A 21982-nucleotide genomic window follows, 5' to 3' on the forward strand; every position below is an offset into this window, starting at 1 on the left:
GGGCGGCAATAGAGACCGAGAGCACTCAGGAAAGTCAGAAGGGGCCATGTTCAATAATAGACTAGAAGGAGGTTACTGTTTTGTCAAAGGGACTTGCAACTCGAGATCTTTTCTTCACACATGAAATCAAAAACCCTGATCCCCTTCCATATACAACAGTTTTATGTTAAGTTATTCTAATAAGGAGAATAAAGGATGGTAACTGCGTGGTCTGGCAAGGGTCCTTATCACCAAATGTGTGTATATCTGAAGATAATGAGATCACATAGCCAGTGTTGTGCCTCCCAACAGAGAGACAACCGTGTGAAATACACTTGGGGGTTATAAGATGACGGTTTGTGATGTCTTACTCTGAAGAATAATGTTTTTCTTTTCATGTAACATAAGAAGTCAAATGTCTCAACTGTTAAATATTCACACAAGAATAAAACTGTGCAAAAATAACATATGCCAACTGCTGCTAGTGCTTCCTCACCTACCTTTTGAATGCCTCATGCTTAAAACTATTCAAAACCAGCTTAAGGTTCATGAAGGTATAAAAAAAAAAACATTACCAAGACCAACTTTGATCTCCGCTCGAGGCTGTATGTTCTCAGTGATCCACAAATCACATCCCACTGCGGACCCGAGGACTTTATTCCGACCAGTATAATTGAGGGAAAGCAAATTATTACCCAGGTGAGCCATCTTTCAGGGAATGGTTTGCAGAGTTTGCAAAAGTTGTGTCATACAAACACAATTTCTTTCAGCTCTAATGGTAGGGCTGAGAAATGTGTGGTAAAGTGGAGAGACCGCTTGGAATAGGTTGTTAACACAGACTTATATTCACATTCTTTATATGTCTGCAAATCTGTTGCTTGTGAATTAGATTATGGTCCATAATAATATAGGATAGTCAATGCGATCTTATCTTCTTACAATAATAACGATACAATCTCCTGTGATGGAAAAATTCCTTTTCATTATGGGTTGATGAATTTTGAACTATGCAAATGCATGAACACCTAACCTCTGCCCTATATGATTGTAACAGTGTCACGAACCAGCCAAAACTCAGATAGAAAGTCGTCTTCTTGTCTTATGTTTTATGTCTGATAATTTTATGCTTTGCACAGAGTCCCAGGTCATGCGTCATGAAGTTTTAACTTTACGTCTTGTGTCGATGAGAAGCCTGTCTGATTGGGATAGTCGTATGTACGTGTGTGTAGCTTAATCACTGCTGGCACCGAGAGTGCTTGTCTCTTCCCCTGACCTTGTAGATATCTGTGTATAAAATTGTGAACACTCCTTTACTCGGGGCTCATTCACTCAGCTCATGAATTTGACTGTGTGGTGAGTCCATCTGCAGATGGTTGGATTAAACTTACCGAAAAGACAGATCTGACTTTACTCTTTTATTGACAGAAATTTCCACCACACTCCTTACTGTTGATAAATCGTCTGATTTAAAGGTGCACAGTGCAACTTTTTTTTCTCAAGCCTTTCAACAAACTTTGCAAGAGTTAGCACGAGTTTAAAATGCACTGAAAAGGTGCATGTAAGAATTGTAAGACCTGCTGCATTCATACTCAAAACAGTAACAGTAACTGCTGCCAACTGTAGCTGCTGTTGGCTAGTTAGCTCAGTTAGCCATGCAGCAAGCGATCAGGACTGGGAGCATGGAGCACCGGGGAAGTGCTGGCATTCCCGCTGCTAGGGCCAGGGCTCACTGGTTAGCATACTAAACATGCTTAATAACACAATAAACAGAAGTCGTCAAAACTGTTGATCCCTCACATTCTGTTGATCATTTTATTTCAGTTAAGTTTTGAAAGTCTAACAAACTGCACCTTCAAAAGGGCCATCTGTTTACATTTGTAAATACTAAAGCGAAGCAGGTTTGCACATTTTCAACACAGATGTCCTACAGTTAAAGAACATAGGACCATCAAACCAACACTGATAAACTTGTAGTTATCCCTCTGTTCATACCTCTTTGGCTTGACTGTGTATGATGCCATTTCGCTGAGCTGTCATCTTCTCAGTTCCGTCTCGGACCAGAGTGAGATAGTAGCCGCTGCCAAAGTATTTCTTGAGGAACAGTGAGGAGCCGCAGCAACGCAGCTGTCCATGGGAGATGATGGCGATGCGATCACCTAAGATGTCGGCCTCATCCATGTGGTGTGTGGACAAGATGATGGTGCGAGCTGAAGAGAGACAGAGGGAGAGATTTGATCAATGTCACCTGAACCACAGTAATAGGAGCGTGTGCTCGTCTGAAGTAGTGTATTTCGTGTGCGGATTTTGAGTCGAGAGTGCGTCTGAAGTCAAAGAACAAAAATGCTGGTTGGCAACTATAAAAAAAAGATGAGGCACAGACTGGATACTGTAAAATAAATCGCACTTCTGAAGCGTTTTTCTCTTTGGACCGTGTTTGTTTTGACAACTCTCGGTAGGCAGAAGTCTGACAAGAAAAGATGCCACAGATCAAAAGTGTTTGAATCAAGCCAATAACACAATCTGTCTCCACACTTATCTCCTTATTGCCGATTCCACTGTGTTTTTTAGCAACGCTTATCCGCATGGCAACAAAGCAAACTCTAGAGGAGCGCGTGGGTGTGAATCTGGGACAAAATTAAAATTATGATAAAGGCCACCCTAAGCCTACTTTCCAGCGTTTATAGGAGACCACGTTTCATTTCAGCTCTCCCTTTTGTGCTGCAAATCCTTTGATTTGAAAGACGTCAAACAGAGCACAATTGCACTGACGACTACAGCATGCATTGCAAGGTTATTCACAGGTGTTCTAATCCTTTCAGATCACGCTGCATCAGATAACACACATTAATTATCACATACCCCAGAAATCAGAAAAAAGGACTGGATCTGTAATGGAGTCACAGCATGGTCATGTCTCTTCAGTCGGCATGAAAGCGACATCACAAAGCACAGGGTCGCTTTTGATCCAATCATGTTTTAAAGCAGAAAACATTTAACCTGGTGCCTTTATCATTATGTGACAAAGAAATAAACCCCCTTAGAAGTCAGTAACTTTGAGACTCTGCCAGCTCAAAAGAATAATATTCTTTGCAGTTGGCAAAAAGAGTCGATAAACGGTGATTAACGCCGTATGTTTTTCAGAAACACTACTACGGTTCAATGGATGGCAGTGCCGAAACTAAATTACTATGAAATAAAATGGTGTAATTGAATTAATCCTGCTTTAAGTTATCTATTATATTAGAATAAGAGTTAAATCGCTCCATATTCCAACAGCTATTACTGTTACAGAGTGTTTGGTCAGTAACTCATGTCTCACCGGCTCATGAGGTAAAAGACAGAAAAAATGTTGGTATCCCTGTCCACTTTATCTGATCAGGACAGAAAACTCCGGAGGCGGTCCTGAGAGCAGGATCCTCCTATTTGCTGCTATGTCTGGCGATTACCGCTGTGTGTTCATGTGGTGGATGTAGGGTGGTGGGAGGAGACTGCTAACTGTGACACAGAAGGGAAGTTAGCTGAAACAACAACAACAACAACAACAACGATAACCGTTATAATTTTCCTGTCCTCAACTTTTTCTCTAGTTTCATTATCAGGTCAATTTCTTGTTTGTCCAACAGTTTCCTCACAAACACATTCCCATCAGCCTCTGTTGCATTTTGGGGTTAGTGCTTATGTACTTCACGATTGATAGCATGTTAAATGCTAAATTAAGGTTAGGAGGATCTATCAGCAGAGATTGAATATCATATTCATCATTATGGCTGGATGCCACTACATCCTGAACAAAAGATCCATTTTTAATTGATTTCAGTGTAGGTACTGAGACAATAAACTTACAGCCGTTGTTCACTGCAAAAGTATATTCACAATTGGAGGAAAAAAAATGTATGAGGCATCAGAATGTTAGCATTGTGAGCATTAGCCTTTAGCTCAAAGCAGTGCCAGGAACAAGGCAGAAGACTCTCAGCCTTGTTCAGACAAGTTTCAGATCACATCGGCTCCCCACGGAGACTGTGTGCCATATCAAGCATATTAATCTCAAAACATGGCAAGCAGATGCTGCACGCTCAGTGAGAAGCTGACTGGATTGAGTTTTCACCCGTTCTTTCACTGAATTTGCTGGTTTATTACAAAAAGGTCAGGTGAGCTGCTGAGCTTGGCGGCTTTCCTCGCACTGAGCTAGTTAAATCTCTATGCTCGCAGGTCACATTATCCCGGGGACAAGGACACACTCAGAGGTCATTAACTGCAGCCCCGTGCAGCCATTTTGCTTGGCCAACTATTTCCGCTCCGTCTCCCCTTCTCCCACCCCCACACTTTTTATGCCCTGCCACCAGCTGAGCTGCTAAATCCATCCCTCCTCAGTTAAGTATTGCAGCCTTATGCTATAGCAAACAAGTCTGGATCCACTCTTTATCCAACTCCAACAAAATAACTATGTTGAATGAATGCCCACAACCCAGTCAATTCAACATATGGCTGTGAAAAGCTAAGCTCATGATGGGGGTGGGTTGAGGAGATTGCTTGAGGTTTGGTGTGACGGAACCAGCTCATTTTGTATGGGATTCTCAAACTCACAGATGATTTTCCTTAGGATTTGTTGTGGTTCACAAGGAAGAAGAAAAAAATGTAAAAAATAAAATCGCACTGCATCATCTATGAGTTGGGAGCAAAATAAATGTGTTTGGACTGCAGATGGCCCACAAAGGTATTCTGATTTATAGTGTGTTGTGGTGTATTACAGCACAAAGTGATATATCAAATTGAGTTGGGTGTGTTCAGGTAATTTGGTAGTCGCACTACATACAGCAAATTGAGGCTGAAAATCTGGTTTCTGTTATTCAGCTTCCTTCCCCCTCGATCAACTTGATAGAAATGAATTTCACAGTGGCTGAGTAAAGCTGGACAGATATTATGTACATCGGCAGGAAGATGAAAAATTGGACAGAACTGTATTAACAGCTGTTTGTGGCAATCAATTCATCCATTACCTATGTCCTTTGAAGGGGTGGCGGAAGGCAATGGGGTCGGAGCTGATCCCAGCTGACAACCATTCACCAGCAGACAAACATTTACACCTACGGCCAATTAGAGGCGCCAATTAAGTGAACCTACATGTCTTCGGACTGTGGGAGGAAACCGTAGCACCCGCACAAAAACCTGAGCAGAACATGCAAAGTCCACACAGACAGGCCACAGGGAAGCTAGAGACAGATGGCAGGGTCAAACCTAAAACCTTCTCAGCACCACACGTAATCTGTTCATATTAATACATTTTAAACACCTGCTAGTGGAGTTAAATTAGGCAGATGGGCTAATCAATGTTGTAAAGACAGACTGGGAGAAAACACACATGTTCCAGATTCAAGTTCTGTTAATTGCTCACACTTGAATGTAGTCTTTGTACTGCCACAAGTGAAAAACAAGACACTGCAGGAGGAATCTCTAACTATGTGCTGAAGGTTGCACAGACTGAAAGAATATTTTTCTCTGAGTTTGTGTTAAATGTTATATGATGTTGCAGCTAATATAGTCGGAAGTTTACAGCCTGCTCCTGTCTTCCTCTCCACACTTTGCAACCTATTTTATCAAAGGGCTTACGTAAGATCATATACAAGAAAAACTAAAGGCGGGTGCGTTTTTATGTCATTTGCACTGCAACATTGGCTTCAACTCTACATTAATTTGTTTTTCCTGGGAAAAATGCATTATGTATGGTGGTTCTGCCAGAGGAAGTACAAAAATGAATGCAATCAGAGTCTACGATAAATGGAGTTGTTCCAAACATTCAAATTCAAAGTAAGCCTGCGAAGGATGGCTAAAAGAAATACACTTCAACATGCTATTGATATCATTCTTTATCAATAAAGAAAGAGTGAGAATGTTAACTGCTTCGCACACTTTAGTCTTATCTCAGCCTAAATGAAATTTATTCATGGTTTCAGTGTCCAACGTGGGATTTAAAACTTTCAACATCGTAACACGCTGCTTTTATATGATGTTTATGGCATTTCTGAGGAGCTGCTTTATGTTATTTAACTGTTTAACGACTAGTTAAGTCAGAACAATGAACCTCAGGGACCCTAATGTTTGTACTCACAATCGTTACATGGCTGCTGATACGAGCTCTGAGATACATCAGTGTGAGGAATCTGAAATATGTCAGTTAAAAAATGTTGTTTATGTTGTGCACACATGTAAAATAGAAAATCATGTTTATGTGGAAGTTGAGGTAAAAAAAAAAAATCCAAGAGGCGAGAGAACTAAAAAGAATTTGTGCAAATTATCAATTTATCATTATGATCAATAAATCAAGTGACATAAAATGATGCTGTTGCAGCAAAAACACGCAAGGCTGGAGGCACAAAGCTGGATGTATAAAAATCCATTATATGAATCGTCCTCAAGGCCCATTTTATAGCATAATGAGTGGGGTAATTTAATAGTAATCAACTTCCAGTAATGGATAATAATTAAAAATTCATAATTTGCTAATTTTCCACGTTAAATCTTCACCTTCTGCAGTAATTTTGTAATGACACACAACAAAAGAGAGAATTAAAAGGCACCTTAAATGCAAAGATCTGAGGACTAATCAAATGCCACCTTATCAGGATTTTGATGAACAATCCCTATTAATTACAAGATATATTGAACATACTTGTCTGTATGTATGTATACCAAGGGCTTGAATGAACCTATTAACACATGTATGCTGTGCCCATGTTCTTAGTACCTCGAGCAACTTTGAGTCCAAACAAGCCCCGACTGAATTCAATCACAAACAAAATCCACTTAAGGCGTCAGATCACCCTGCCTGTGTGAACAATCTCAACACTTAATCAGCTATGAAGAACCACGATATTAAGTCCAATTTCAGCCTTCAGTTTTTCCACACAGACAGACGGCCTGTAGCCTTTTCTGCTTAATGACAAACCTTAGTAACACCGAGGCGCAAATAAGACTGGAGAGGCACAAAAACATGACTCATTCAAAGCAGCCAGAATGTGGGTGTTCGCATTATAACAGAGTTATCTCCGCCTCCCAATTGGAGTGAAAGGACTTGATTAGAGAGAGAGAAGCTAATGACACGGCGAGGGCGGAATGTCACTCAATGCACATTAAACATTTAGACATCTGTTGAGAGAATGTGTTACTATAATGTCCGTGTCCTGCTTACAGCCACTAGCAACCACACAGTATATAAGGCCGGGGGAAGTGACAAGCTGACTGATGGCGGCGGACAATTAGGGACTCTGTTAAATAGCAATGTCAATTAAAGCTTCTTGGATTCCCTTGTCTTCACTTCCATTTCAATCTGTTCCAGCGCAAATTAAAATTTCTCTCCACCCACAATTGACTGTCAGAGAGACCAAGGCAAAAAAAGAAAAGAAAAGTAGTCTAGATGGTTCATTACCTTAACAGCTCTCATATTGGATACATTTGAGCAAAGTCACTTAAAAGTTTAAAATGACTTCAGCTCAGTTTTAGAAAGTTTCTCAGTTTGAGCCAAATCAAAGAAGCACCCTGTGCAATCCAGTCAATTCTCGCTTCAAAGTCTTTAGCAGAGCCTTAGTTCTTACCACCGATCCCATACACTACCTTGCTTGTACTTTAAAAGCAGTTCCCAGATCCCCCTGCGGGCGTAGGGGTCCACTCCTGCTGTAGGTTCATCCAGGATGACGATTTTTGAACCGCCGACAAATGCTATAGCCACAGACAGCTTCCTCTGCATCCCACCTAGAAGACAGAACAACCCACATCAGCTTCACTGGTATTGTCTCTTGGACGTCTTTGTTCTGCAATCGGTGAAAATCCTACACAACCATCTGTCAGCATTAGGTTTCAGATGTAGAATGGGCACAATACCGGGAACCGATTATGGAACAAATGTGTCGACTTGTCTCCGGCTCTTATTGTCTTTTGCACGGTGTGAAATGATTGATGACAGGCAGGTGCACACACCCAACTCCAGTCCAGGTTTTCATAGCAAGCTTTTCAAAATGCATCCAATGTAGTGCTAATGTAGTGGAAATGTCAGCATAGATCAACCTTGAAAGTCATATTTCAGTGATTTTGCTCACAAGCAATCCATGACTGGGGACAATTCATCAAGCAGGACTTGCTTGTGCCCCCCCCCCGACAATGAATTACAACCTGTGACACACAGGTACAGTGCATGTGTATGCTGAGACAGCTGCACACACGTGCGCTGGCAGAGGAGGACAGGGCAGCTTCATCCTGAAAAGAAGGGATAATCTACAGATGATGTTTCTTCCCACGGGAAATGAAGAAGGCGAGCTCAAAATCTGATGCACGCATCAAAAAGTACATTTACATTCCTGCATAATTTCAACGAGGCGCCGAGACCCAAAGCACGTCAGTGTACACACATACAGACACACCTGACAGGTTCTTTGCGAGCTCCTTCCGCTTATGTGGCAAGCCAACATCCTTAATCATCTGGTCCATCTCAATTTTCACTTCATCGCGGCTGCATCCTTTCAGCCGCGCATAGAAGTAGATGTGCTCCTCCACCGTCAGTCTGCAAAGGTGGAAATTATATCATGAGGCCTGTGTGATTGACATGTAAAGGCATCACCTGCCACTTATTCACAAGTGTTTCTTGTGGATAAGTGGCCCAAAATGCCCGATTAATGCATCTCATCTCCGTTCTCGGTGCACTTATATGAACCAACGTAAGGATTTCATCACAACATAATAGGTCGTAATAACTACCTTTACGTTTGCATTAATATCATAACCTTACTTAATATAGATGCTTTGACTGTCTGGGATTAATATTAATGAAAGTAATTTGCGGTCACTCAGCCGTAATTATGATGTAAGACTTGTGTCGAGTTGCAGGTAATCAGTTTGAGGAGAGGGAGAAATAGAGGGGAATCTAAAGGTGAAATTAAAAAAAAGTGGAATAATGACTGGTAATGGTGCCATTAGAGGGAATTTAGTGGATGGATGTGAGCAAAGTTCACTTCATTTCTTAACAGAAAGAAGGAAAGGGATAATGATGTGTTGATGTGAAACATAAGCCCAGACTGAGCCCTCATTATGCATGTGATTAAATTGCACTGTAATGATCTGTGTTTTTTTCCTTTCTTGTTCTTCTTTTTTTTTTTTTTTAAATACACCAGAGGCAAAACATGATTATACCAATGACCAACTGACAACAGAGGCGGATCAGCTGAATTGCTCACTCATTGAACAGGACGTTGTGCTGTGGGCACATTCCCAGGTACTTTCGGATGCTGTCCATGTCGGAGAGGATGTCGTATCCGTTGATGAGAGCTGTTCCTGATGTAGGCGGGAAGAGTCCTGTCAGAATTGACCTACAGAGAAAAGAAGGAGCAAACAAGACGGAGGCTCCGTGATCCATTCTGGCTGCTGATTTTTTTGGGTCTGGTGATAAATAATCTCAGAAGGAGAGAAGCAGCTGGTTGAACATAATGGTGAATTAGATTTGTCCCCCTGCTCCCATTTCAACATATTTGTCAATAGACATTATGTTCCACTTCATCAACATGTTCTAATTTAGGGCTCAAAAAGCAAAGAAAAAGATGTTTTAATCTCAAGTACTGACAAAAGAAAGCAGGATTGTAGCTCTGCGCCAGAAGATCGGGAGCAACAACTATTCATATCATCAGTCTCAGGTCATAAATTATGTATTGATTATTTACTAGACTAAGCAGAAAAATAGCAAAAGATTGTATAACAGAACAGACAAAACAAACACTGCCTTTTTTTAACATGTGTGCCCAAACTCAATTGTAATGCTGCATCTCGCAGACAGACAGATACTGTGCTGTGAGCTTCAGTGTGTCACGGAGTCCTTCCTCTGTCCTTTTCTGTTGTTGTGCTCTGTTATGTTTGGTTACAGTTGCTCAGAGCGGATGTCTTCCCTTTCAGCCCTTAGTCTTGCATCACTTGCTCTCTCTCTCTCTCTGGCTCATTCTTTCTGGGCCACTGGGTTTCAGTTATATCCTGTCATCCTAAACCCCTTCCAACCTTTTCCACTACTTTATTTTTAAAAACAGCAATTAGATGAGTCCCACTTTTAACGTCACAGCTGACTCTGTGCGATAAATGTCCTTTCAGACGATGCCACTCTCTGACAGCGGTGACCACTGAATTAATGGCGCTACAGTACAGTCGGCATTGTGTACAAGTTAGATTAGTTGCACCCTCTGAAATCACATGAGCGTTGAGCCAAGCAGCAGAGCATGGGAGGAATAGATAATGCAACTCACATGGTGGTTGTTTTGCCGGCTCCATTGTGGCCAAGAAAAGATGTAATCTGATTCTCATAGAAGTCTATGCTCAGTCCGTCCACAGCAAGCTTCTTCCCAGTCTTGTAGATTTTAACAAGGTTGCGGATTGAGACCCCTGCCTTCAGATTTGGCGGTGGTTTCTCCAGATACTCTTTGGTAAAAACACAAACACACTCACACATCAGCAGAGAAACAAGCGTCACGGCAGATCTGTTGCAGACAGAGATGTCTTTTAAAGACGTAAACCATGATGCATGTGTCACAAAACGTGAACTAATACAAGATAAAATCAAAACTGAACTGTGTGATATCTGCTGGTGCCAAAACACCTTTTAAAAATAATATAGTTGACACACCAAATCCTGCGTTTTCTCTCGAACTGTTTAATTATGCACAGTATGTGTTTATTCCTTTGATTTATATTGTCAAAATACTGATTGGACCTTTGGAAAAAAAGTGAAAAGGAAACACTGCTGAGCACAAAAAAGATAAAAAATAATGAGCTTGCGCTCTTACTCTGAAATCTAATTGGATGTTTTTTATTTTTTTGGCAAGTGCGTACCTTGAAAATCACCTTTTTTCTCACTAAGCGCCGAGCTCGACTATCACCCAATGTGACAAAAAAGGTGCTAATGTTTGTTTGCGACCCATCTCAATTAAGTCACTCCCTAATTAACTTAAGAATCTGACACATACATAATAACTGGGAATGTCAGACTCCGGCAACACACCACAGGTGAACGTTTTCACGGCTGTTTACCGCTGTATGCTGTGGAGTCCTTCAGCAGGTCTGGGTCAACGCGGGTCCTCGAGGCTGTCCCACACCAATAAGATGAAGTGAAAGGGAAGTACCATGGCTTTGGGATTCCATACTGCCCTGGGATCAAATGTGGAAAGAATTTAATGATGGTTTGGCTTAAGGGAATATGGTAGCAATTTTTGCATCTTTCCATCTTCTTTTAGAAATGGCAGTAGTAGATAGTGTACTAATAACATAAACTTATCCATCATGTACCTGGAAAGACATTCTCGATGTACCAGGTGAGCACCCAGTAAATAGCAGCGTCGATGAGCATCATAAAGATGGACACGATGAAGGTGTAGCGGTTTCCCTCTTCTGGACTCAAGTTGATGTTGTACCACTGGATTCCAACGCCTTGTTGCTCGTACTTGGCAAAGGTCTCACACCCGTAGCCGAAAGCAACACAGGACAGTAAACTCTGGTAAAAAAAAACATCCAGGGTTAAAGGAGTTGTTAGAAAAAGAGAATACAAGACTAGGAGTTGAATGAGAGGATACGTAGATACCATACGATTAGTGTAGAGACTGGAAACAAAGGGAAATATATCACTATTCATACTTTCATGAGAACAATAAAACTGGATGTGCGATAGCTTCCGGTTACTAAATACAGATGATGTTATAATCAGGTGAATATACTGTTGCTGCCCAAGGTCACTCCTGTAACTGATCAATAAACTATTGCTGCAGACAGAGAAAGAACATCCACGCAGGCATCAGCTGGTGTGAATGCTGCTTCGTGAACATCTCTATATGGACAAAGGCTGAGGCTAAAATGTGTGTGCTGAAAACCAAGATATGTCTTTCATACAGTAGGAAATTGCAAATGATGCTTTGCCTACGAGACATCATCTGCCATAGCCTATCACTCTGCATTGCCATGTTGCCCGCCAGCTGTTTTATCACGCCTCATTTGCTCGCAGCATTTCCAAGCCGGTGGAAGCATTTGCTGAAGCTTCAGAGACGATCCACCATGGATACCGTCTACCCCAATGTTACATTACCAGGCAGAGAATCAGAAAAGCTCTGCAGTAACGCCAGTCCTCTAGCCCCGGCTGCTAACGCTGCTGGCAACTTCCTGTGTGGTCCCCCATTGCCCATCTACTGCCAAGCGATCAACAGCGAGTCAGTAGATGAGGGGTGACAGCAGAGCTAGTGGGCACCAATCCTTGACCTCTGCATGAACAGCTGACAGTATGACAGTAACCACTCCTTTGGCTTGCGAGAAATGGGCAAGAGTTGGGAGGCAGACGAGAATAAGCCCCCTCTACTGAACACATGTCACCACTGCACATTCAGCCCCCGTTCAGCTGGCTGCAGACTGAGAGGATTGTTGAAAGGAAGAGTAATCAGGGTTCTTTGCTCTATAACAGAAGTCTTTTTCCAGGGCATTTTTGGATAAATAGCATTTCTCTAAATGAATTGGATTTTGAAAAACAAAGAAAAAGCAAGAGCTAAGATAATTTGTTGTAAGTTCTTAGATTGATGGAAAACCAGCAGCTATTTTGGTGATGTCTTCTTGAAGTCATTGAAATATCAAAGACAGAAATCATCTTTTTTTGAAGACATTTTATGAATCAAACAAAAAGACCTTTAGTCATCTCACTGCTCTCTCCCTTAATTTCCTGTCTGCTTCTCTAACATTCGATATTGGACCAATACAAAATTGAAAGTGATTTAATTTCCAGAACATAAAAGAACTCTCTCTTTGTTTCAGCCTTATTTCAAACTGGAGGTAAAAAAGAGGGCGATGGTAGTCAGAGTACAGTAGATAGATGGTTGGATTGTGACTGCATCCTGTCTTACAGTGGCCCTTTGATGCACTGCCTTTAGCTCTCCTTTGGCACATGGCTGCAATCAAAACCTGCTCGTATAAACTCAGGTGATCTTTTGAAAATTCTGTTCCGATTAAAGACTTCATTATCAAGGACAATGTGGGGGAGAATTTGTATGCCTTGGCACGATGTAGTTCTGCCGGAGCTGGGAGAGAGAGAAACCTCTGCGCGCATGTACACGCACGCACGCACGCACACACACACACACACACACACACACACACACACACACACCTCTGACAAAGTGTAAGGATGAACTGGATAGCGGTTTGGTCGGAGGAACATTGCTCATGCTAATTAGAGGGCTAGAGGGCTATCCATCTAGTCGGAGCAGGGGAGAAAAATCTCAGCGCCAAGGGAGGACCGAGCAACAGCACTTTGTGTAGAGATTAAATAAGGTTTGCAGTGCTTTATATGTAAAATGCCTGCCTAACCTGCGTGCAGCCTGCGAAAAAAAGGAAAACGGACTGGAAAGTTTCCTAAATGAAAAGAATGACATCACTTTAAAAGACTTGCTCAAAGACGCGCCATTTCAGCAGGTACGCTGGCACGACTTGTTGGCAAAAGCGAGGTTTACAGAGTCGTCCAAGGATGAGAGATGACAGCAGAAGTGACTTCTGTCAGGCGCCAATGTAAGATATTACTGACTGCCACTATTTCAATTTGATAAAACATGAGGCTTTTTACCTTGCCACCTGCACCTGATATCGAATTGTTGGAACTGACAAACAAGAAAGCATGACCTGATTGAAATTCCGGGGAGACGCACTCGCCCGCACAGCAATGAAGATTCAAGATTTTGTGCGTCTTTGTCGGCAGAAAGGACAGCTTGAGGACAAATGATTCTGGCACCGTCCTTAAAGGTCACACTGAAAGGCTACACTGAGAGTTGAGCAATGGTGTGCTATTTATCTTTATCCCTTAGAGGATGAGAGAAAAGCCTCAACTTCCTCACTGTGCGTCTGTCTAGTGTCTCCTTTTATGTAAATGTTTCATGTTTCTGTCACTTGGGTATGTCCGGGTTTGACAAAATTCTCCAATCTTGAGCCAAAAGGTGTCCAAACAAATGGAAACCAATACACAGTTTCACTGGACCTCTAAATTCGTCTCCACACCCCTGTATCAGGACAGTTGTGCAGGCACGATAAAGGCAAGTCTCGTACAGACATTATTGAATTCACTTCCGATCAAATCGGTCTTGTGTCTGTTTAGATTTATAGGGAAAAGGAAAAGCATTAGGAACAAACGACTGCCAAAGTGTGATTATAGTGGCAAAAACATAACCGAGGAATACAACTCGAAATACAGTCAGCCCTCCCGTGTGATAACAGCGGGAGGAGATATTAAAAATCATGTCAGAGCTAAAGACGGACTTACCACGGCAACCTTGGCCCCAAAACTCATGACGTCGCTCCAGGCGAAGCAAAGGACGTGCGGCAGGTAGAGGACAAAGTAGATGAGGCCACCACACGCCGCTGCTAAGTTGGCCTTAGAGAAGAAGACGCTAATGAAGAAGCACTGAGTGATGGTGGCCAGGCAGAACACCAGCAGGAAGACAAAGATTACAGACGGGTCGCTGTACTGCAGCACTTTGCCATACTGTGGAGAAAGGCACAAAAAGAATGAGCAACACAGGAATCTGATGCCAAAATAACTTTGAGGTTTGGAAGAAGAGGCAGATTATTTATCAAGGAGATTCAGAGTTTGTGATTATTACAGTCAATTTTCATGACACAGCAGACAGAGTAAAAGAGTTTTCAAAGGAATAAAACATCTAGTGCATCAATATTTCTGACACACCTGAACACTTCTCCAGTTGACTGATACTCTTTTGTCCCAAAGTCATTTAACACGTCACTCTTTTGCTCTGCCAGTGTGATGGAGGACCCCTCACTAATTTTAGCGAGCTACTTGTGAAGCCATCCGTTGTTCCACATTGCACCACGATGCAGATGCTCTTTCCGAGCCCGTTTCAAAGAGGCACTTGAACCATTGTAGGATAATGGTGCTATTGTAATGGATGCAATTATGATTTAAAAACTCTATAGAGGACAATGCTACATGGAGCTGTAGGAATGTTCATTACAGTCGATGTTTTAAATTTGCACAGACGAAGTGAACTCTTCAAGTACGACTGCGTCAAGTGAAGCAATCTCATTCCTTCGGTTTCCCTTTGAATTAATGTCTTCATTATTTTAAACAAAAGTCTCATTAGTCCATGAGACCTGATGGCCAAGAACTCTTCAAACGTAGTGTTGGGTCCTCCTTGGATCATTCCTAAATCATTTTGAAATCACCTTCAGTATAAGGGCAAGCAGGAGAGAGCTGACAGCCAGCGGCAGGGAACTCGACACTCCCCAGCTCAGCCAATAGATGGCACTTTTCAGGCCCATGATCCTCACTGTCTCCTTAAGCCTGGCCTCTTTCTCTGCAACGATACTTTTAACGATCACGGCCACAGAGTAGATCCAGGCTAAGGTCATGTATAAGGGGAGGGAGCGTGCCAGACTCCGGAGGAACCTGAAGGGTGGAGGAGCCAGACCAGACAGGATAATGACTCCCATTTACAACATGTATCTGGACACATTATCAGGAAACGCCCCCCAGATAATAATCAAATCAACCGCACATTACTAATCCTAACTGCTCACCAGCTAGTCACTAACTTTTCTGTCTGCTGTTTGGTGCCGGTCAGGTCATTTTTAGAGCTTCAGAGCTCTGAAACTCAACCCAAACCGTGAAGGTCACATGAATGCAAATGAAGAGCTGAAAGATGCTAAAAGATTATGTAGAGCTGAAGTGAGGGTACATCACCATCCACTTTCAAATGCACATTGAACATTAAACACGCTGTCTTCACCTTTTCCAGATGATACATTCAGATGGAAATTTCTATCTCAGTACCAGGAGTAAACGGTGGCAAGTGTCTCAGCAGCTGACACTTGAGAACGGTGTTGAACACGCCCAACATTCTTGCAGGTATGCTCCATTTATAGTAGTGGAAGAAACGCTCAGAGGAAAAACTAGCAGAAAGAGCAGTAACTCCATGGTAACTACATTTAACATGCAGACTGAGGAAGATACACGTAGTAAACAGCATGTCCCCAATGTAGTATTTTCTAAATAAGACATGCGGGATGAGCAAATATCATTCAAGAGCATTCTTCATACAATGCATTCAGAAGTGTGCGTCACGACTGGGGTTTTTACTACAGTTTGCGACAGTTAGCTTCTTGTCGATTTACCATCAGCTCTGTGCGTTGCCAAGGCAACAGCTTGTAAGGCTGTTGTAAAGATGAATGCACCAAAAAGAACGTCCACAAAACCAAACTTACTTTTAAAACAAGACTTGGATATCAACAGGGTTCTGGATATGAACCAATATTGCAGAATGAAAGAGGGAGGCTGTGTTTGTTTAGTGTTGTGTGTGAATGCCTGCAACAGTCCTCCTTATTAGCCATTCAAACAACTTAGTTGGAATACTGGCTTTTGTCAGAATGAAGTCATCGTCTGCACAATGAAATGGGAGTTTAATGTATAAACTGGGAATATATTTTATACTCGAGATGCCAAATAAATATGAAGAATGGCAATAAAAAGTGACATGACATAGAAGTGTTTAATTAAAGTACAGCTACTTCAAAACTTCAGAACAAAGGTAAACGCAATAATGTTCGACCGGCATCCATTTCTGGCTCGACAATGTCTCATTTATTATTAATTTTTCAGTCCTATTTGCATGGCTGATTGATGAGATGTCAGCAGCTGTCTTCCAACTGTGAAGGTGGTCTCTGACGCCGTCATTCGCATCCTTTTCTCAGTGCTCGGTGTTGCTTTTCACAACAAATTAATCAAATTTTAATGACCACGCACAAACATGACACAAAATTTGAAAGGTGGTTTTGCGTTGTCACAACAAGGACATGCGGTCGGGGAGAGGAAACGGGTATTGATCATCACCGATCAGTGTTGGTTTTCACGAAGATCTTATCAAACACTTGGATTCAGCCGGTTTGAGGCAGGAGCTGAGTGTGGGAAGGTTGTAAATATTCTGCAGCTTAATACACGCATTAGCTTCTCCATAATGGAAGACGAAACAAGTGTAAAGTGACAGAGGACTCAGGTGCAGATGACAAAACTGGTTGCTGTCACACCTAATCCAGATACAGCCTTGTGATAATTACCATTTGATTTGCTATTATTATTAATGTGCTGAAAATGGCTGTGAAATTATCATTTAGAACGGGCCTGTGATCTGAATACACAGCGCGCTCGCAGTTGCTCCTCCAAGGCACTCAACTAACTCAATTTATTGTTATTAATGTTTACAAATTGTTGGTGGCTTGCAAACACATTAGGCTGATGGGAAATTACATTTCACCCAGCTGTTCAAATATCGGTTTTTATTTACCAGCCACATTTTCCAATTAAACTGCAAAAATTGATTAGGGGGATCCAGAATAACCATCCTTTTTGATTTCATTAACGCCTACAAAGCATGAAGTCGGTGAAAGATGTGTGCTATGTAAAGGAGACCAACAATAACGTAGCTGCAGCACATGTCACTGGAGGCACAGAGGGTTTTGTGAAAACTGCTTTGTGCATCTTTCCTGAATCAATCCTGAGCAGAGGATCATTCCAACGGATGAGGAAGTCCATTATTTCCTACCAAACTACTGATTCAGCAGTGGATCACTGAACAGATAACAAACTACAATAAATACATATCAACCTAAAAGATATATCCAGAATAAAGACATTTGCTAAGTAAAAAAAAAAAAAAAAAGCTATACTATACCGCACCTAATGTTTTCTTTAGGCATTTTTTCTGGGAAATGAAATTTACATTTTGTTCCAAAAGTTTTTCTGAATGATTAATACTGTGAGACCCATTAGATGATTGTGCTTGCAGTGCATTATATATCATGAGAGTGATGACGCAGATATGCTTTGGTCGTCTAAGGTGTTGCTCTTTTCGTGCTGTTCCAACCTGAGTACATTATGCATGAGTTCAAGGGCTGGCAAACTTTTCGATATGCTGAATCTAAACACGCTCTGATGAGCCACCCTGAGTTTATATCATTTCTGATTCATGAAACCACCCAAATATTAATCTTGTTTGTTCAAATCATGTAATTCATCTTATTTGTCATACAAATAAGAGCAGTGTATATTAAAAAATGTAAACCTCAGGGCTGCACGTGGTATTTGGTCCACACTCTACAGCTTCCCTCTGAACTTTAGTGCAGCATATTTCCTCGCACTCACGGTTATTACCTTACAAATTCAATAATGTAAAAGAGAGCAATAGTCCTTGCAATAAAGGAAATATACAGTTCCGATCATTCACTTCTCATATTACATAACAGGAGCCTTTCTTTATGCATAAGGCGCAGATGGAGAGGTGACGCAATCACAGGAAATACAGGACAAACAGCACTGGTATGATTTTAATTTGACTAAATTGCAGTTGTGGTCTCATGCTCGATTAGTAAGCCCACGAAGGCCGATTGAAGGAATCACAGATAATGATTTGATTCAGTTCTGATGAATGCGTTATGATTAATAACAGGAGGAATACCAAAACACAAAGCATTAACAATTCCCTGACCTGAGTGACCCGTGATAGCATCCCATTATTTGGTTGGATGCTTTTGGTCGATATTTAGCCTCTTCTAGTTTACAATTTATTTGTCAATTGTCATTTTTTGTGTGAAGAAAATTCAAAAAAACAGCGACTGAAAAACCCTGAGAACATGCACTGTTTTCACGTTGTATGCTTTGTGTTTCAATACTTTCCATTAAGCAACTCTTTTTCTACTGACCTTAACCATGACACTTATGAGCGCACAGGGAATTGCGAGCAGAACAATGTTTTCTGTGAACCTTGCACACCAAAGGGCGCCGTTTTGAATGCCAACGGCACGCAGCACTTCCTTGAGCCGCCGTTCCTTCTCCAGCACCAGGTCTTTGATGGTCATGCACACTGTGTACATGAAGGCCAGCACCAGGAACATGGGGAGCATGCCTCCAACGCCCTGGATGAAGCTGGTTGTAGAAGAAAGCGATCAAAAGAGGTCAGGACAGCACACAGACAAAGGCAACACTGCCAGATGGGTGTTTTTTTTGTTTTTTTTTAATCTGCTGCATGCTCCCCATTTGTACACAGATAAATGCTGGGTACACACATGCGTAGGCACCAGGTCAGAGTATATGCACATGTACTACATATTGTGATAACCGTGAGAAACTGCTAGTTGTTGAATATCTAAAATTGTTTTTTTAGGATTGTGGGTTAAACAACAGAGGCACACTGCTGACACACATTGGGCTTCAAGGGAGCTTGGTGAGTCTTTTTCGCTTTTGAAATTACATTTTAGAGAAATCACGGGTAATAATAATAAAAAAAAGTTATTTAGAGCCTCAATAATATCTAAGAAAGATTAACCATATCTTTACATGCACACACTACATAAAGGTGGTCTTAAAAAACAAAGAAAGGTGAAGACGAAGAAATGGAAACTATGCAGATGATTAAAGTGTCATCGAGAGTGACGATCAAAACTGTCAGAGTTGTATTTATGGATTCAATGCCATTAATACCGCTTATTTTTACACCACGCTAACCTTCATAAATCTGGCACATCGGCTCAATCAACTCATTTAGTGCTGCACCTTGTGCCAGACATGATGTATGATTCGATGCTGTTACAGCACAGTAAGGTGATATTAAACTGGCTTCATAATGCCACCGAAATGCCATGTCAATATCTCCTCCTCTGCCAATAAAACAAAGTGCTTCCTTTGCTTTATTAGACAGTGAAGGAGGGATATCAAATAGATTTTGACAAAGTATAGATTTCATATATCACTTATGCTTGCATTCCATAAATACCAGGGATATAATGCAAGCGAAGCACGGCTCAGCACGGGCGTGTAGATGAAGCACAAAGAGAATACGCAGTAATTGGCAGAGTGATGCTTTTCCTTTTCAAGCGATTTAACATAAACAACTGATCAAAGTACACCTCGAGCACATTTTCAGGAAATGAATTTCCCCTGTAATTCTGGGCAAGTTATTTTTTAAAAGGCCTTATTGAATCCCAGCCAAGTGAGAGCAGTTCACGCAAACATCTACTTACCATAATTGCTAGGTAGCCCTGTGTGAGTGGTTTTGTGAATCAGTAATTTGCTTTTTTTTTTTCTCTTATTCTTTATTTCTTTTGAAATAAGCACAAACTACTGTACTATAATGGTCTTAATCAAAAAGCATTTTCTTGCCAACAGCTTTCACTTCAGTGGATAATTTGACTTTGCACCAAATGAACAGAGACGAGGCAGCTACAGGTACATTCATTTTAAGTTTAAATCTGCGTAAGATATAGTTTAGTATAGACAGTTTTGTCAGTAAATCAACAATGAAAGCCTTGCAAACACAACAGAGAGATTAAGTTAGTTCCACTGAGACCTCAGAGGGGAAATTCAGTTACATGAGAACTTGAAGGAGAGTGAGACGGACTTGTTTTCGAGGACACTTCCCCTGCCCTCGTGGGATGGATCAGTAACAAACTAGGCCTTGAAAGCAGCAAAACAGGATTGGATGACACAGAGTTTCGGAAAGTTCAGACCTCTTCAGACCAAATCTGTGACTGAAGATTGCATAAATAAAATTGCCTCTTTGAACCTGGAAATTCAAACTTGAAGAGTTTGAGATCGATGCACTTCAACAAATAAAGGCTCACTTGCACACTTGCACATTTTTCTAGGGAGGCGAGCTGCCTCGAGCAGCACGCGCATCAGGTGGAATACTAATTCTGGCATTATCTGCTCCCGATTCTACCCTAACGTCTCTGTAACAGCTGACAGCCTGTGTGAGTTAACTCCTTCTGTGACTTCTAGCACCGGAGGGGGAGAGATCAGTCATGCACACCGTGTCTGACACTGACAACCTTGCCACCAGATGCTCTTGAATTATACATTCGCTGATCGATCAAAGGTGCTTAAGTAATAGAACTCCAGGCGGGTCTGTGTTACGGGGCTCCAGTTACATTGGCAGCCTGACCTAAATTTAGGGAAGCTGGAAGACTGATTTCTTAGTAAATCGAGAGATAGTAGAGCAGAGCCTCCCCAGAGGTTGGCGTGCCATGCTAAAAAAAAAAAAAAAAAAAAAGAGCTTCCTGTCTCATTTTGAGCAAATATGCCATTGGGTTCCGTAGCGGGATGGAAATGAGCAATTCATTGAAGGGAACAGACTTTATTCAATGTGGATTATCTTGTCGCTGGTACAAATTATTGCTTGAGGAAAAATGTGCATGTGGTTATGGCATAAAAAGTGCCTAGGAACGCGTATGTAATCTGTTATGTCTATTTTTTTCCCTGTTTTTGTCGAAGATCCCATCTATAAAACGGAGAATAATTCCTTTAACCAACAGTGAAGCAAAGTTTTGAGAAACAGCCAGAGTTTAAAGCTTATTATACAATCTTAAAATATATATCTCTACCATGCTTTTGTTGATAGTGATGCAGTGCTTTCATTCAACCTCGCTGAACACTTTGTGAATAATTCTATAAATATTAATAACTGGGGATGAAGAAGCTCAGACGTGTGAGAAGGCAAGAAGCAGCATTTAATCAATATTTCTTTTCCCAGTACCAGCCTATTCTAAGAAAACCTTTAAATGCATTCTTTAACAGCACTGGTGATGAGCTGGGTCAATTATCCAATGTTCCTGATGTATGCCGAGATGTCTGACTCTATATAGAAGTACATCATGTTATATTTAAGTGGGATCGAGATCTTTGAGAGACAGAAGGAAGGGAGTATTTTTTGTCTTTGTACACTGAGCAGGCAGTTTTACATCCATTCTATGTAAAGACTGGCAATGCAAACCACTTTCTGTAATATGAAATGTATCATACTTGTCACTTATGTGAAACTGGATGCAATAACATTAAATTGCTGGCGAAATCTATCTGATCTGTCAGCACAATTGCGAGATTAACCGTTGTCATCACGCACCCAATCTGCTTCTCATCAGGACAAAGGAGTCTAAGGAGCCAATCAGCTGATCACCT

The 21982-nt window shown here is 41.4% G+C and overlaps 1 protein-coding gene across 8 annotated transcripts in view; it reads right to left on the reverse strand.

Annotated features, from left to right (window-relative positions):
- Positions 1–21982, reverse strand: part of LOC119027099 (phospholipid-transporting ATPase ABCA1-like) — a 169539-nt gene that overhangs the window by 78423 nt on the left and 69134 nt on the right. For 6 of the 8 annotated variants that reach the window (XM_037111973.1, XM_037111974.1, XM_037111971.1 and 3 more), the window contains 9 exons: positions 15205–15427; positions 14285–14506; positions 11287–11491; positions 11032–11148; positions 10251–10422; positions 9201–9332; positions 8391–8530; positions 7588–7725; positions 1972–2186 (listed from right to left, as the gene is read on the reverse strand). In XM_037111973.1, coding sequence (XP_036967868.1) covers positions 1972–2186; positions 7588–7725; positions 8391–8530; positions 9201–9332; positions 10251–10422; positions 11032–11148; positions 11287–11491; positions 14285–14506; positions 15205–15427 — 1564 coding nt within the window. Of the gene's footprint in view, positions 1–1971; positions 2187–7587; positions 7726–8390; positions 8531–9200; positions 9333–10250; positions 10423–11031; positions 11149–11286; positions 11492–14284; positions 14507–15204; positions 15428–18732; positions 18956–21982 lie in introns of all 8 variants that reach the window. The other 2 variants (XM_037111975.1, XM_037111977.1) reach the window with 1 other exon arrangement.

The sequence above is a fragment of the Acanthopagrus latus genome, chromosome 10 (assembly GCF_904848185.1).
Source record: "Acanthopagrus latus isolate v.2019 chromosome 10, fAcaLat1.1, whole genome shotgun sequence".
Classification (NCBI taxonomy): domain Eukaryota; kingdom Metazoa; phylum Chordata; class Actinopteri; order Spariformes; family Sparidae; genus Acanthopagrus; species Acanthopagrus latus.